This window comes from Vespa velutina, chromosome 22 (assembly GCF_912470025.1).
Source record: "Vespa velutina chromosome 22, iVesVel2.1, whole genome shotgun sequence".
Taxonomy (NCBI): domain Eukaryota; kingdom Metazoa; phylum Arthropoda; class Insecta; order Hymenoptera; family Vespidae; genus Vespa; species Vespa velutina.
In genome coordinates this window covers 585,001-600,000 of record NC_062209.1, presented here as the reverse complement: position 1 = coordinate 600,000, position 15,000 = coordinate 585,001, and the positions used below count along the sequence as shown (strand labels likewise).

The 15,000-nt window shown below is 40.8% G+C and overlaps 1 protein-coding gene across 7 annotated transcripts in view; it reads left to right on the top strand.

Annotated features, from left to right (window-relative positions):
- Positions 1-9,850, top strand: part of LOC124956449 (zinc finger protein 729) — a 42,831-nt gene extending 32,981 nt beyond the window's left edge. For all 7 annotated transcript variants that reach the window (XM_047512264.1, XM_047512263.1, XM_047512262.1 and 4 more), the window contains 2 exons: positions 2,214-2,391; positions 7,020-9,850. In XM_047512264.1, the coding sequence (XP_047368220.1) occupies positions 2,214-2,391; positions 7,020-7,259 (418 nt within the window). In that variant the 3' untranslated portion in view covers positions 7,260-9,850. The remainder of the gene's footprint in view (positions 1-2,213; positions 2,392-7,019) is intronic.
- The last annotated feature ends 5,150 nt before the right edge of the window (positions 9,851-15,000 follow it).

Genomic DNA, 15,000 nt, shown 5'->3' with positions numbered 1-15,000 from the left:
CCTAGCATTGTTCAAAATAACTATGAATTGCGTCCTTGTTTATCGTGTGTTTTAATGTTAAAAAATATCTTACTTTTTAAGACGAGGAACAACGAAACGTGCTTTTATTTCGCGATAAATCGAGATCTATTAATATTTATAAGATAAATGAAACGTAATACTTTTCGTAACGGAGGTTAATATAATTATACGTATACATATATATAAATCCATAGATTATAAATCTACGATTCGTCCGATTAATAGAACGAGAATTTAATGTGATCGTTATTAATGAGTCATATGAAATTAATCGGATATTTTTTCATGGGAGGTAGGATGAAGATGAAATATCGCGAAACGAGGTGCTTCCGCGTGGGTGTGCTTTTATGATTCATTCCATGTGCGATTCTACAAGTTTGTCGACAAGACAGGTAAAGGAAGAAAAGAGATAATGATAGGGGGAGAGAGAGAGAGAGAGAGAGAGAGAGAGAGAGAAAGAAGAAAAAGGAGGGAAAGAGTGTATTGGTGTATCACCAACATCGTCGACTCCGATATTATTGACATTAATTTTAATCAAGGTCTCTGACTTGAGAACGATGCATTCCTACAGCATTAATCGTGTTCGTAAGTCGCGTATATGTAATTGATGTCTTCGAGGAAGCCGGATCGAATTAATTGCGAGGACGCATCGGATGTGTCACTACGCATACGCGATCGACTTGCGTCGCGTAAGTTGAAAAAAAATATAAATAAATAGAAAAAACAGAAATTAATTTTCGCCATGCATTCGCATATACATATACATACATATATATATGTATATATATATATATATATATATATATATATATATATATATGTATACATGACGATCCATCCGAAGGTTCAATGACGTTATCCGCAAGTTCCTTGTCCTGGAATTCGATCTCGATCGAAATCGACTAGAACACGATACGGCGAACGATCAAGACTAATGTCGCTATTAATCCGCTAGATATTATCGAAGCGTAGAATTTAATTATCGATTTCAATCGATCGACGAGAATCAAGGGGATCTTTATAATAACGATCGATAGTTAATCATTAATGACGTGATACTGCGTGATGGAATTCGTGAAAATTCGTACGTAAGGGGCGAGACAGAGTGCCTCGTAAGATAAATGGATTTTTAATTTTTCGTACTGGCGCTCGATTAAGTGATAATGCCGTTAAATATGCTACCGGTAATTTGCCGAACGATCAAGGGAAGCCCGGTTTAAATTAAGCCTTATTAAGGGTATTGTGTCGTGGAGTACGGCACCAATACGTACTAATAAATATTCTCTCATTTTATCCGACAGCAACACCGCGTTCGTAAGCTTCAGAAGAAAAGAAGAAGCATCACGAGCTGGAAACGAGGAGAGAGAGAGAGAGAGAGAGAGAGAGAGAGAGAGAGAGAGAGAGAGAGAGAGAGTGAGAGAGAGATCGTATGGTAAAGACCGAGAAGGGTAGAGGAGAACCGCGCAAGCGGAAGTTGCGTGCAGAAGTCGACTAAGTGCGGGCAACCCGTTATGATCGGTCGCATGGCGATACTCGACGCGATATTTCATCACGAATTGAGTACTTACTACGTGAGTCGAACTCAACGCAGCCGCAGAGTGTCGCAGTGAATTTTCTCTCTCTCTCTCTCTCTTTCTCTCTCTTTCTCTACCTTTTTCTCTCTTTCTCTGTATCCGTCTATCTACTTCAGTCTTGCTCCACGCTCTGAAGTAAATCACGCGGGATTTTAATTAAACGTGTCACGCATTTCGAAGCTGATATACACGTAGCCACGGCCAATGGCTCCCTCGTAATATCGCGCACGCATATCGCATCTTTCATAATCACCGGGTCCCGCTGCGACGATGAACTTCCCGAAAGAGAGAGAGAAAGAGAGAGAGCCGCGCCTCGGCCTGATCGTACGTCTTCCGCCATCTCGAATATATCAGCCGATATAGTAGTAGTTGCCTTTCTTTTTCCCCTCCTCTCCGTTCTCCTCCCTCTTTCACCTACCCTTTCCCAGCCGTCGCCACCGCCGCTCCTCTTTCCCTCCGTCTCCTTCGTCGGCTCGATCCTCTCTTTTAACTCTCTTTATCTCGTCCTCTCCTCGAAGGAACGACCCGCGCCCACGCTCGCGATTCGTCCGGCTACTTGTCGCCAACTCCGTTGCATATTATTATTACGAAAGACGGTTTTATTTCTCCTCGTTCCAGGCATCAGGTCAGGCACGAAGACTCAACGAGCGTGGAGAAACTTGGATATCATTCCTGTCCTTACTCCGGTTGCAGTTTTAGAACCAGACTCAGCTTTCATCTAAGACGACACGTGCGGCTACACACGGGCACCAAACCGTACAAATGTCGTCATTGTACGTACGCCTGCAATACTCTGGTAAGTTCTTACTCGTTAGCAAGATTCCAAAGTGTAACCATCTAACTTTAGCTAGAAGCTTTTTCTTATTATCGAAGATACGAAGTATCTTCCCTTTAAATCGTTTTTTCTAATCGTCAAAAAGGGAAGAAAAGTAAAACTTAAATTCGTAGGTACGAGATAGATCGATTCGCTAATTGGGTACAAAGTTCAATTAAGGCGACTTCTTCATGTTTCGAAAGAGTAAACTCGATCTTACCTTGAACAAAAAATGTTCGAGATCGGTCAACGGGATCCAATTCTTTTTTACGGCGAGTGAGCTCGTGGGCGTAAATTAAGCAAAGTACACCTTAACGTTTGGATCGCGTCGCGTTCTCTGCTGGTGCTGATGCCGCCCCAAACCGTTGCTGCTGCCACCGTTGCCGCCGCCGCCGCCGCCGCCACCGCCGCTGCCGCCGTTGCCGTTGCCGCCGCGGACCGCGATAAGATAACGAGTTAATTGTGCTCACTGGATGCCCACACACGCACGAGGAAGAAGAGGAAAGCCGGGTCCTTTCTCCGGTCATACCGTGCTGGCCGGTATGCTAATGTCCTTTGAAGCTTTAGTTGGGATGCGCCTCGCATACGAGGGCTTCGTGTCTCTTTGATAGCGACATAAACTCATTCCAGTGGCTCTCATTTCGATTTACTGTTTGCCAAGGAAGCACACAGTCCCTGCGATGGATTCCGGTCGCTCAGTCCACGTTAAAATTGTTCGCCGTTATGTCTTTGCTCGGTTACTTTGCTCTTATGTCTATCTACGTCTAACAACACTAATACATTCATGGAGTATTCTACTACTACTAATAGTATCCACCTTCGGACGGCCATAAAATGCAAAGATGCATATCAGTGGCTCGAGAAACAATGTAATAAATAATAAAAGCCCGTCGCCATTCTCTCCCTCTATCGGGATCTCTCGTTCATTCTCGTCGAGAATGTTTTACCGATTAAGATAATGGAATTACTCCGATCATTGCGCGCTTTAGCCGCGGATAGATCGATCTACCCTACTACCTCCTCGCCGCTACTGCAGCCGTGCACCGCTTATCTCGAACTAAGCGAGAGACGATCTATGTTTCTTAAACGCTTGACTTTGATGCTATCGACTTGTACGCCCTGCTACCGGTCGTTAATTTTCGAATGAAAAAAAGAAAGAAAGAAAGAAAGAAAAAAAAAAAAAGAAAAGGAAAAAGATGAAAAGAAGAAAAGAAATGGGAAAAAAAAGGAAACAGAGGAACGATCGTGAAATGTAAAATCGGCTAATGTTTGCCGAGGGAGAATTTCTCGGGTTTCCTATATGCGAGCTCATGCCCGACATTGATCTCGTCCAAACGGAGAAATCACGCTAACGATTAGATACGTCTATGGTACTGATATAAAGGCAAATTCGTATTATTCGCTCTCAAAGAAGGTAAAAGAAAAGAAAAGTGAAGAAATGAAATATGATTGAGTGCATTTAAAACGAAGGTGGATACGAATTCAACAAAAAGAAAAAAAAAAAAAAAAAAGAAAAAGTTTCACACATTTATTGAACATAAAATATATCTATCGATATAGTTTACAGGAATGATTTTTATCTTCGATTTGTAAACAAATTAAAATCCGTTTCGACATCCGTGGCGATAACAAAATCGGACATTTACATTTCTCGTTTGAAGAATTCATGTTGTATTTGATGATAAGTATACGATTTGTTGTTGTTAAAATCCATCGTGGGTTCAAGGACGTAAGGCGATGTGTACACAAAAAAATTGGTAGAATGAGGGATTATAAAGAGACGGGGTGGGGGTTTGGGGATGGTAGAAAAAGAGAAAAAAGAAAGAAAAAAAAAAAAAAGAAAAAAAAAGACAGAAAAAAAAGAATCTTCAGCATCGATAGCACGATCCACCTCGTAGGATCGTAAAATAATTTCACCGGTAGGTCTGAGGATAAAAGGGAAATACGAGGGGCACGCATCTCCGTGGCTGGAAAGAATATCGGGAGTCTCGCGACGATGGCTGCTTACTCGGTACTTTAATAAGGAAGAAACGTGCGAGCAGCACGCGGGACGATTTAACGAGGAGATTCCCTTCCAACGTGGCGGTCGGCTAGCCTTGCGTCAACGAGATTACACGCGCCACCTTCCCCATCTTCCTTTCCTCTCTTTTATTCTCTCTCTCTCTCTCTCTCTCTCTCTCTCTCTCTCTCTCTCTCTCACTTACTCACTCTCACTTACTCGCTTACTCGCTCTCTGTCTCTATCTTTCTTTTTCTCTCACTCTCACCATACCTTTCTTACTTTCTCTACCTTATGATTTACTTCGGATAGTTACACGCTTTTTTTTCTTCGTTGGGCTACCTTCTCTTTTTATCTTTTATCCACCCCCAGGTTAACATCTTCCACCATCCCTGAAGGCTCGCGCAACGTCAAGAAAGCTCACGTTCCTCTTTTTCAAGATCTTAAAGAATCTCTATTCGCGGCCGTTGTTCTTTACTCGCCTTCATCTTCCCAACGCCGGCTTTTTATCTCTGATTTTACCTTATTTATTTTATTTTTCTTTCTTTCTCTCTTTTTTTTTTCGCTTCCGCGTTAACCGCATTAACCACGTTTCAATTCCAATTGAGATAAGATTATTTTGTAGGATTATTTTCAGTAGTCATTTCTTTTTCTTTTTCTTTTTCTTTTTCTTTTTTGTCTTTCTTTTTTTCCTTCGTAATAATTGTCATCGTTGTTATCATCGTTACCGTCTTTCAACTTATCGATGCAGGCAGATACCCTACCCTATATCCTACCTTATTCCATCGTAGAATTTGATCGGCTTTATTTAAGGGAATCGTTAAAAAATTGATTCGATCATCGTGGATGCATTTAATTAGCGAAATGCGGCACGGCAAAAAGGGCCCCATGATGGTCCGCCGTGCGTGGAAATCATCGCGAGATCGAAACTATTCGCGATAATTCAGTAATATTACGAGAATATTTACGTCAAGGAATAAGGCGCGTCGGTTGGCGATGAGGAGCTTGGAGATACGTAGAAAGGTATTGAGAAGCTTTCGGGTAGACGTTTGAAAGGAACTGACAGTAGTGAGGAATAACATACGACTATGGTCTCTGTAATTTTAACGTAGATGAAGAAACTCGTAAAACAGGATAGTAGTGCATGGAATTGGAGACGCCTATGGACAACATCTGTTCTATCTGTGGTATTGCACCGAATCCGAATAAATAGTTATAACGTGACGTATAGGTATGCGTGTACGATAATACTTCGATAGTAGAGATCGAAGTTCTGATGAAGGTGACTGCGAGAAAATGTTTATTCTATGTTCGCGTGTCTCGTCGTCATTCAAAGGGCGGCCTCTCTCACCTTTCCTTCTTCTCTTTTGTCGGGAGATAAGAAAAAGAGAGAAAGAGACAGAGAGAAAGAGAGAGAGAGAGAGAGAGAGAGAGGGAGAGAGAAATAGAAAGAGAGAAAAATAGAGACAGATGGAGAAAAAGAAAAAAAAAAGTAAACAACCGCCCTCGTAGCGGTGTGAACGGGCCTTAATGCGGCAGCGTCACGGAGCGCTGGTCGCGCCGCGCGGAAAGATTTACTTATGGGAAATTAAATTTGATGTTGCCGTTGCCATCAACGGCTCGTATAAGCCCGCCTGGTAGGAAGATGTTTACGACTACGGTCGGCTACTTAGGCCGAGAGGGTAAAGCGCCTTTAAATGCGCCAACGGCATGGCCAACGAACGCGTCCGGTTTTGCACACACCGGCAAACAGATTCTCGGTTCTCTTCTCGTTCCTCAGGTATTTCTAACTAAGAACGGAAGGACAAAATTTCTTATTTTTCTCTTCTTTCTTTTTTTTATTCCTTCTCATCCTTTCAACGACGTCCTCCTCATCTTTTCTTTTCTCGATCATATCCTCATATTGAGAGAAAACAAGCAATTTTCTATTCATAAAGTGAGGATATCAAAATGATGTCTTTTATCGTCTAATAAGACGCAAAGTGAGCCCGTAATCTGTTAACATTAGAACGCAAATTTGATAAGAACCTAAGTTGTATTAGTATGCTCGTTTACTATCTCTTAGAACGGTAATAGTAGGTTATATGAGGTCGTCGCGGTCTAACAAATTTCAAATTTATCGGTACTATTTCGTACGGAAGACAAAACACGTATAGGCGTTAGTGAACGTCTCTCGCGATTATGGTTCGGAAAGAGGTGATTTAAATCAGGCAGCATGACCGAACACTCTTGGCTGTCGTTTCGTCGTCACTTTCGTTCTTGCGAATCGCCTCGTAAGTTTTAGACTGGATCATTGTCCATTAAAGAGCTATGAAAAGCCTTTACAACGTGGCTCCTTGCATTTGCAAGCTTTATTTATGACTCTTTCTAAAATGCTTGTAAGAACACCCAAACGCTCGAAGTATTTCGCTCCTCCTATCTCTCTCTCTCTCTCTCTCTCTCTCTCTCTCTCTCTATATATATATATATATATATATATATATATATATATATATATATATATATAGTGTGTATATGTATATGTATGTATATATATATATATATATAGTGTGTGTGTGTGTGTGTGTATGTATGTATGTATGTGTATATATATATTTGTTTTTTTATTTCAGGAAAATCTGAGAAAGCACGTACTATCGAAGACTCTTCATCCCGGCAAGACGATCTACGAGTGCGACTTTTGCGGAACAAAAACAACCGAAATATTTTGCACAAACTTCGCCAAAGAATTGCGAGCTCATCTTATGGATGCACACAGCGACAAATTCCCAACCCCAGAACACGCCCGTAATTACATTCTCAATATGTTCGAAATCGTTCGCGATTCTGAACCTTTAGATGTGCCAAATTGAATAAAACGTTATTGTCCGTATAAACCGTGCATTTAAACTTTTCTAAATCGCCATGAAAAATCTTACATGGAACGAAGAAAGGAAGTAAATTATGTATATATAAAGTCATATCTTAATCGCTCGTTATCGTCAGATAAGGGAAAATAAAAATAAAAGAAAATAAAAGAAAATAACCGTACTGTTTCGAAACAGTAGACACACACACATAGGCACGTACATAAGGCAACAATAAATCGCTACGAGCCGTTACTATAAGCGATCGCATAAATCGAGCCGACCGAAAGGAGCTAAAGTTCAAACAAAGCCGTTCAATCGTTCGAACGTTCGTAAATTAGACGATCATCCACATCCAACGGTGTTCTCTAACGGATAAGCTCCCGATGAAAATGTGTTACCGACAACGTCGAATATCGGCAATAAGCGATCATGGTATCGTCTTCGTTTAATCGAAGGACGTATAATACAATATATACTTATACGCTACGATTAAAAACTCGAGTTGGTACGTCGACGGACAAAATTGCTCTTCCGTGTCTATCGTATTCTAAGAGCATGCTGGATTTGGGTCTCGTTCATCTTTGGGTTGTCTTTTGAACGAGAAAGAGAGAGAGAGAAAGAGAGAGAGAGAAAGAGAGAAAGATAGAAATGAATACTATCGACAAGAGACTAAATCAACTTTCCTCGACGCGCGTTAATCCTCGCGCGTTACAAGGCTAACGCGTCGCGAGCACTCGCGAAGATCAGAACGATCCGTCGTAGTAGTCGTTTTCCAAGTCCTCAAGACTCGGTAGGACTGTACTACTACGGCCAGGAAGTAGTTAAGGTGATCTACGGTCACGTGGCACGTTATGTACCTTAGACGTGTACGTATACGCGATCGAATCTTTATGCACCGTGCACAACGCAACAGAGCCGCAATATTACGAGAAGTAACCGACAAGACGTCTTTCTATTTCTCTTTCCTTTTCTCTTTCTCTTTCTCTCCCTTTAGCTACCTACCTATCTACCTGTCTTTCTCTCCTTCTCCTCCTTTTTCCTTTCCTTGACCCAACCTACCGGATTTATATTTCCCGCGGTCGAAAAGAATTCACAATATCCGATATCGCGCCGTACGACGTTATCTCTATCGCCATTGCGATCCTACGTTCGGGATACTTTTTCTCTTGTTTTTCTTTTTCTTTCTTTCTTTTCTTTTTTTTTTTTTTTGTTCTTTCTTTTTCTTTCTTTTTCTTTTTCCTTTCCCCTCCTTTTCCTTTTTCTTTCTTTTATCTTCTTCGTTCTCTTGAGTATACACGATGCTTGCCGGAAAACGGAAGAGCTCGCTCGCATCTTCCTTCGACACGCAACCGGCATTCATTGGTTGAATCTTGTTAAGAGGTCGAACGATCGATTATCGCATATCGTGTATTTTACTTCGTTATTACGTATGTATATTAGATGTTTTTATATTTCTCTCTTAACGGTCTTTCTTCTTCTTTCTCTTTCTCTTTTTCTTCTTTGATTTGATCCGAACCGCTACGATATTAACTCGTATAATAGCTCGTCCGGATCTATTTCGATCCTGGCGGCTCGTCCGGTCGATTCATTCATTCGATTCCCACGAAAGGTAGACGAGAATCGAGAGAAAAAGAGATAAAGAGAGAGAGAGAGAGAGAGAGAGAGAGAGAGAGAGAGAGAGAAAGAAAGAAAGGTTGAGTGAAAGGATACCGGTCGTCGAAAAATTGGACGTGGTTGAAAGTCGACGACGGACCACCTCGTGGATCGTCTTACAAGACGCGTTTCCGTCTTCGAGGGCTCTGATTGTGAGAAATGCATCGCGCTGTCGCGCAAGATAGGTGTCGTAAAGTATGCAGTCCTCGAGTAGTTCCTCTCGAGGCAAAAAGGACGAAGAAAGCTACAACGAAGATAGAAAGAGTAAGAGAAAGAGAGAGAGAGAGAGAGAGAGATAGAAAGGGAGAGCGAGCGACAGATAGATGGAAGGAAAGAGCTCGTTGGGAAGAGGACTGAGAGGTACCATGAGCGTCCTGAGCGTGAAGGATAATTTATTGACTAATTAACGAGGATGTCCTTCATTACGGGTCGAGCAGCAGTCGTGGTCGCTTGCTCTCGCTCGGAACCGGCATTATTTGGCGCCCGAATATTTACGACCGCGTCCTCCTTCAGCCCGTGGACCGGGTCCTCCGCCCCGATACTGCTCCGCTCGAGAGAACGAGAAGATCGAGACAGAGAAAGAGAGAAACAGAGAGAGAGAGAGAGAGAGAGAAGACGCGAGGACCCATAACGATGTGTCCCGATCTTACGGCCATTCGGGGACCTGGAATTTCCTTTCAAGATGGCGTAGAAGACCGCTGACCCTCCCCCTTGTATGCCAAAGCGTTCCTGAAACTCGCGAACGTTACTCGTTGGACAAAGGATCCCTTTTCGAATTCGGAAAAGAATTCGAATTATATCGACGATACGCGGTATTTATATTTTCAAGATCGAACTAATATATCGAGTGTCTACTTCGTTTCTCCAAGTAAAATCAAATTCGGCAAGAAAGAATAAAAAAAAAAAAAAAAGAAAAAATCAGGGAGATCCTTGAAGAAAGATTTTATATATGTATATGATCCCGAGAGTTTAATTCTTGAATTCATTCATCGATCACTTTATCAATTTATCACGTAACTTTTCCATGTTTATATTTAAATATAAGTCTCGTCAAATTCATTCTTCGTATTTGTTTTTTTCAATGGACTCAACATTTGTCCAAAACGTATGCTAGAACGATTAATAGCCTGCGAAATTGCCAGATGTTAAATTCTTATCAATTATATAAATCTATAACGTTAAGAATAGTTTGAAAGATTAACAGTTTTAAGAAGATCTAACGAAGAGTTCTAACTAAATTCTAATGTATTTTTTTCACCGATTTTTCTTACCAATACTGACTTTACTTTTCATCAGAACGTAGCTAAAAACGAACATGCGTGATTTGATAGTCGCAAAAAAATTTTACGCGAACTACAAAACAATCGAATAATTACCTAGATATGCTAATCTTAGGTTTTCTATGTTTCTTTAACTCCTACGAACTGAGATATGAATTGTAAATATTTTGTCTGTGCGTTTCTCATTTCACATTCAACTATATATATATATGTATGTATGTATGTATACATATATATATATATATATATATATATATATATATATACACTATTAAATTTCATTTATATTCAGCCAAAAAAAGAAGAAGAAAAATAAAAATAATGAGATACGATTTATGTGACCGGTACGCATTTAGCAACTCGCTCCTACTTTTTTGTCCACCTCGATGAGTTTTTGGTTGTCGTTCGACGATTATCGCAGCTCCTTATCTCGCGATAACGTGAAACTCGAGTTGATTAAACTTTTTGCATTTCTTTTATTTTTATTTTTTATACATAGTACGTTATTTAATGATAAGAACGCGTATGGCAATGGCATTGCCCGTAAGAATCGCTGATGATCATCGCTAGAGACTCGCAGATAAGATAGGACCACCAATAGGATCTTGTTACTTAAATAAGTAAACAACCTCCGATGGGAGATCGACAAGGACTCGATTTATTTTTCGAACGATCCGACCATGTTACTTACACTATCAAATTCGATTTCAGATACATCGTGTACATTCTTTAATAAAAAGAAATAATATTATTATATATATATATATATATATATATATATATATATAAATATACAATTAAAATTATCACTGATCATTCTTACAGACTCGAAAGAAAATAGATCGCGAAGGAATAATCTTTGCTCTTAAAAACGATTTCTGTGTTGGCCGTCGTTATTGCGAAGTACTCGAAAAAAAAAGAAAAGAAAAAATAAACAAATCGATAGGTCAAAAAAGAAAACATGTTGACTAGAATTCGTCCTTGTCGCGAAGAACGTTGGAACGGTTAGGTAGATCGTTTAATGAAGATGTAACTAAGCGCGGACGAAGGCATATGGTTAGCAAGAACGACGATGGCAACGACGCGTCTTCGTTCTTCCACGATGGAGGCATACTCCTTTCTTCCTTTCTTTCTTCCTTCCTTCTTCCCTTTTTTCTTTCCTTCCTTTCCTTCCTTCCTTTCCTTCTTCGGCCTCGAGTTACCGTCAGGATATGCCGGTGCTGTTGCACCTTCTCTTTACGAGCTGAGTCGAGAGTCCAGCGGATCCGGGAAATTCTGCAGACTTTATTTCTCCGATTACACTTGAAAACTTACACCGATACCAAGATCGCCCTTGATAATCTCAAACCTTTAACGGCGATTATTCGACGATTTCGAATCGATTCGAGAAACTAATATACCTTTGACTTCGTATGAAAAAAAAAAAAAAAAAAAAAAAAGAACGCTGGAGTACAATTCTCCTTGTGCATATTGACATTTTTCGTTTCTTTGATCGTTCATTCGCGAATAAGAAGAAGTTAGACAGATAAGATAAAATCGAATGATAATTTTGATTGCTTCATTCGTAATTCATACAAATCAATTAAGTTTTTCTTTATTTTTCTATTGTTATTACGATCAGATCAATATCGCTCGTAACGAAAGACGAACGATGATCGTCGTGTCGTGTTTATAGTATATCGAAGTAAGTCAACAGTTTACATTATTTTCATGGCACGTTCGCGAGAAATCCCTAAGATTCTTTCGAGCGTAGAAAAGTCAAGTAGAGAAGATCGCCGGCATATTCTTGGCCACCGGGAGAATCGCTGGGATTCCAAGGAGGTCGACCGAAAGACGATATATTTTTCAGGACGCTATCCTCGGACACGGTCTCGCGTGTCTACGCGCGCGAGCTTCACGATGTCACGTCGCGCTGAGACAGCGGGTGTCGGCTCGAACTAACGCACGATCGCTCCTCGAACTCGCACACCTGCCAAAACTGCGATCTTAATTATCGGCATCGAGATTATTTACACTACGAACGATCCAATCGGCGAACAAATCGGCGATCTCGTGCCAGACACTTGTGACCTATGAAAAAAAGATTCAATCTTTATCGAATACGAACGAACAAATTTATAATATTTTTTCGTAATCAATCAAAATATATTCTATGATTTTACAATTTATTTATTTAACTTTGTTAATATATGAAAAAAAAATTGCGAACTCTAACTATGATCGAATAATAATTATCTGTACTTGAACGATAAATATCGAATAAATGTCGAATACCTTTTAGATAGTATATATATTCTCACGAAATATATATATATATATATATATATATATATATATATATAATTTTCACGAAAATCGAATGAACCCTTATAAAATAATCCAATTCAGTTGGTATGGCGGTATTCGAAGTTCTCGAATCGGCGATGCAGTGACATACGAAATGACGGTCGACCGTGTCCATCAATTAATTTCTTAATGACCCAGAGCAATTCTCATCAGGTAGAAGTTCTCGAGTCCTTCCTCTCACTCCACTTATTTCGAAATATCAAAATCGCCATCGTGAATATCTCTGAATCGAACTTAAAAAAGAAGTTACATCTCCTAAGTTCAGGATTTTTCGAGCGTAAGAAGAAGGGGAGTGGGGTCTATATTTATCGAAATACTCGATAATCTCTGATGATTTTGCTCGTTAAGAAGAAGAAGAAAAAGGAAAAGAAAATTTTTTTTCGGGGTGAGGGGACTTATAATAATACTCAAGCAGCTTTTAAAACGTACGTTACGGGCAGGGCTTCGTAATCTTCAAGCGCGATCGAGAATTCGAGCAAGGATAAGGAAATTCGTAAATTCGGACCGGCATTTGTGTACAGCTCGTAGCTTCCTGCCAATTAATTTGGAAGCACCCATATCCCGTGGGAGGATGGCGTGTCCTAAACGAAAGAGAAAGAGAAAGAGATAGACGACGAGAGACGAGATGAGAAGAGTGGAAAAGGTAGAGAGAGAGAGAGAAAGAGAAAGAGAGAGAAAGAGAGAGAAAGAGAGAGAGAGAGAGAGAGAGAGAGAGAGAGAGACTTTGGCACGGCGGGCAAAGGGGCCCCACGGGGATTGATGGCCACCACCTTTAATGCCGTTTGTATGTAGCGGCGCGCGTAAGCGCCTCGCCTTACAGTAATTAGCTCAACAAACGCGCCACCCTGTCCCATCAATTGCTACCCTACGCTCTCTCTCCTTCTCCTCTTCCTCTTCTACCTTCTCTCTCTCTCTTTCTCTCTCTTTCTCTTTCTCTTCTTCTCTTTCCCTTTATCTCTCTCTCTCTCTCTTTATCTAACTCTCTCTCTGTCTCTCTTTTTCTCTTCCTCCGTGCTTCTCTCACGAGGCTCGGCTCTCTCCTCGTATCTTGAATTAAACATTCGATGCCTCCTGTCTTGTCGGCGTGTGCACCTCTTGCGCCGAGAATGCAAATGCAGAAACGCGGCTCGCGCTCACGACTCTGCACGCGTGTGCACGCGTCCGCGCCCATGTGCGTGTGTCCGTCTCCCGTTTCACGCAAACACACCTATGTACAAACCTATAAGAGTTTCTTGAGAAAATATAAAGAGTAAAAAGGAAAGAAGATAAGGAGAGAGAGAGAGAGAGAGAGGGAGTGAAAGATGGAAGGAAGAAAAAGGCGTTATCCTTCGAGCGACGAATTAAAGGACGCACCGAAACCCGATTGAAAAACCACGATGCGCAGATTCGTGCGTGTTTCTCTTTCTCTCTCTCTTTCTCTTTCTCTCTTTCTCTCTCTCTCTCTCTCTCTCTCTCTCTCTCTCTCTCTCTCTCTCACTGTTTCACCGTTTCTCTTTATCCAAGCTCTGGTGCTTCCTTCTCGTTCTGTACCATCATCGGTCTTTTGGAATTTAGGGCCACGTCCTACGGCATTGCAACCTGTTTTTCTGTCTTCGAGCAGCAAGACTCTGTTTCTTCGAGAGTCCTAAATAAATCCGTGACGTACCGCCGCGAGCCTGTATATCGAATAAGCGAATCTTTGAAATATTAATACAAGCTGTAACGAGCTTGTAACGAAGAGGAATCGATCGTTGGTATCGACAAATTTTGTTGGCCGCCCTCTCGCGTAAATCTCGGACGGATATCGACCGTTCTAAACGCGTTCTAACCGATCTAACGTTAAATTTAGATATCTATCTATTTTTCTCTCTTTCTTTCTCACTTTCCTTCTTTACATATATATATATATATATATATACATAATAAATTACATAATAAATTCGTAACGATAGTAGAAAACAATTTTAAAGAAATTTTAAGAAGTACGTCGACGCGTTTAATCATTGCGTTCATCTCCGACAATAGTGATTATTAGATATCTCTAGGATGCAGTCCGAGATCGCGTGCGTGTTCGCACGTATGCTCTTTTCTCGTCCCTTCGAGAAAAGGGGGTAACCATATTGCGCGTCTCTGATATTTACGATTGAAACAAATCAAACGTTATCAAGCATTCCGGAACGACGATAAAGAACACAGAGGGGACGTGGAGGCATTCGAGAATCTCCCGAGGGAGACGTCATCTCTAGATTCTTCTCCACGTCTCTACACGTTGCCCTGTCATATTCCGAAAGCCCGATCGATCGATCGCGATCTCAAAATTCTATTGGAACGTAAATTTTAGGGATCGGAGTATCCGATAGCAAATCAAGAATGCTGCATTCGTTTTACACTCTCGACAGCTGCAAGCAATAGGGGAAAAAGGAACCAGAGAGAGAAAGAGACAGGGAAAAAAGAGATAGAAAGAGAGAGAGAGAGAGAGAGAGAGA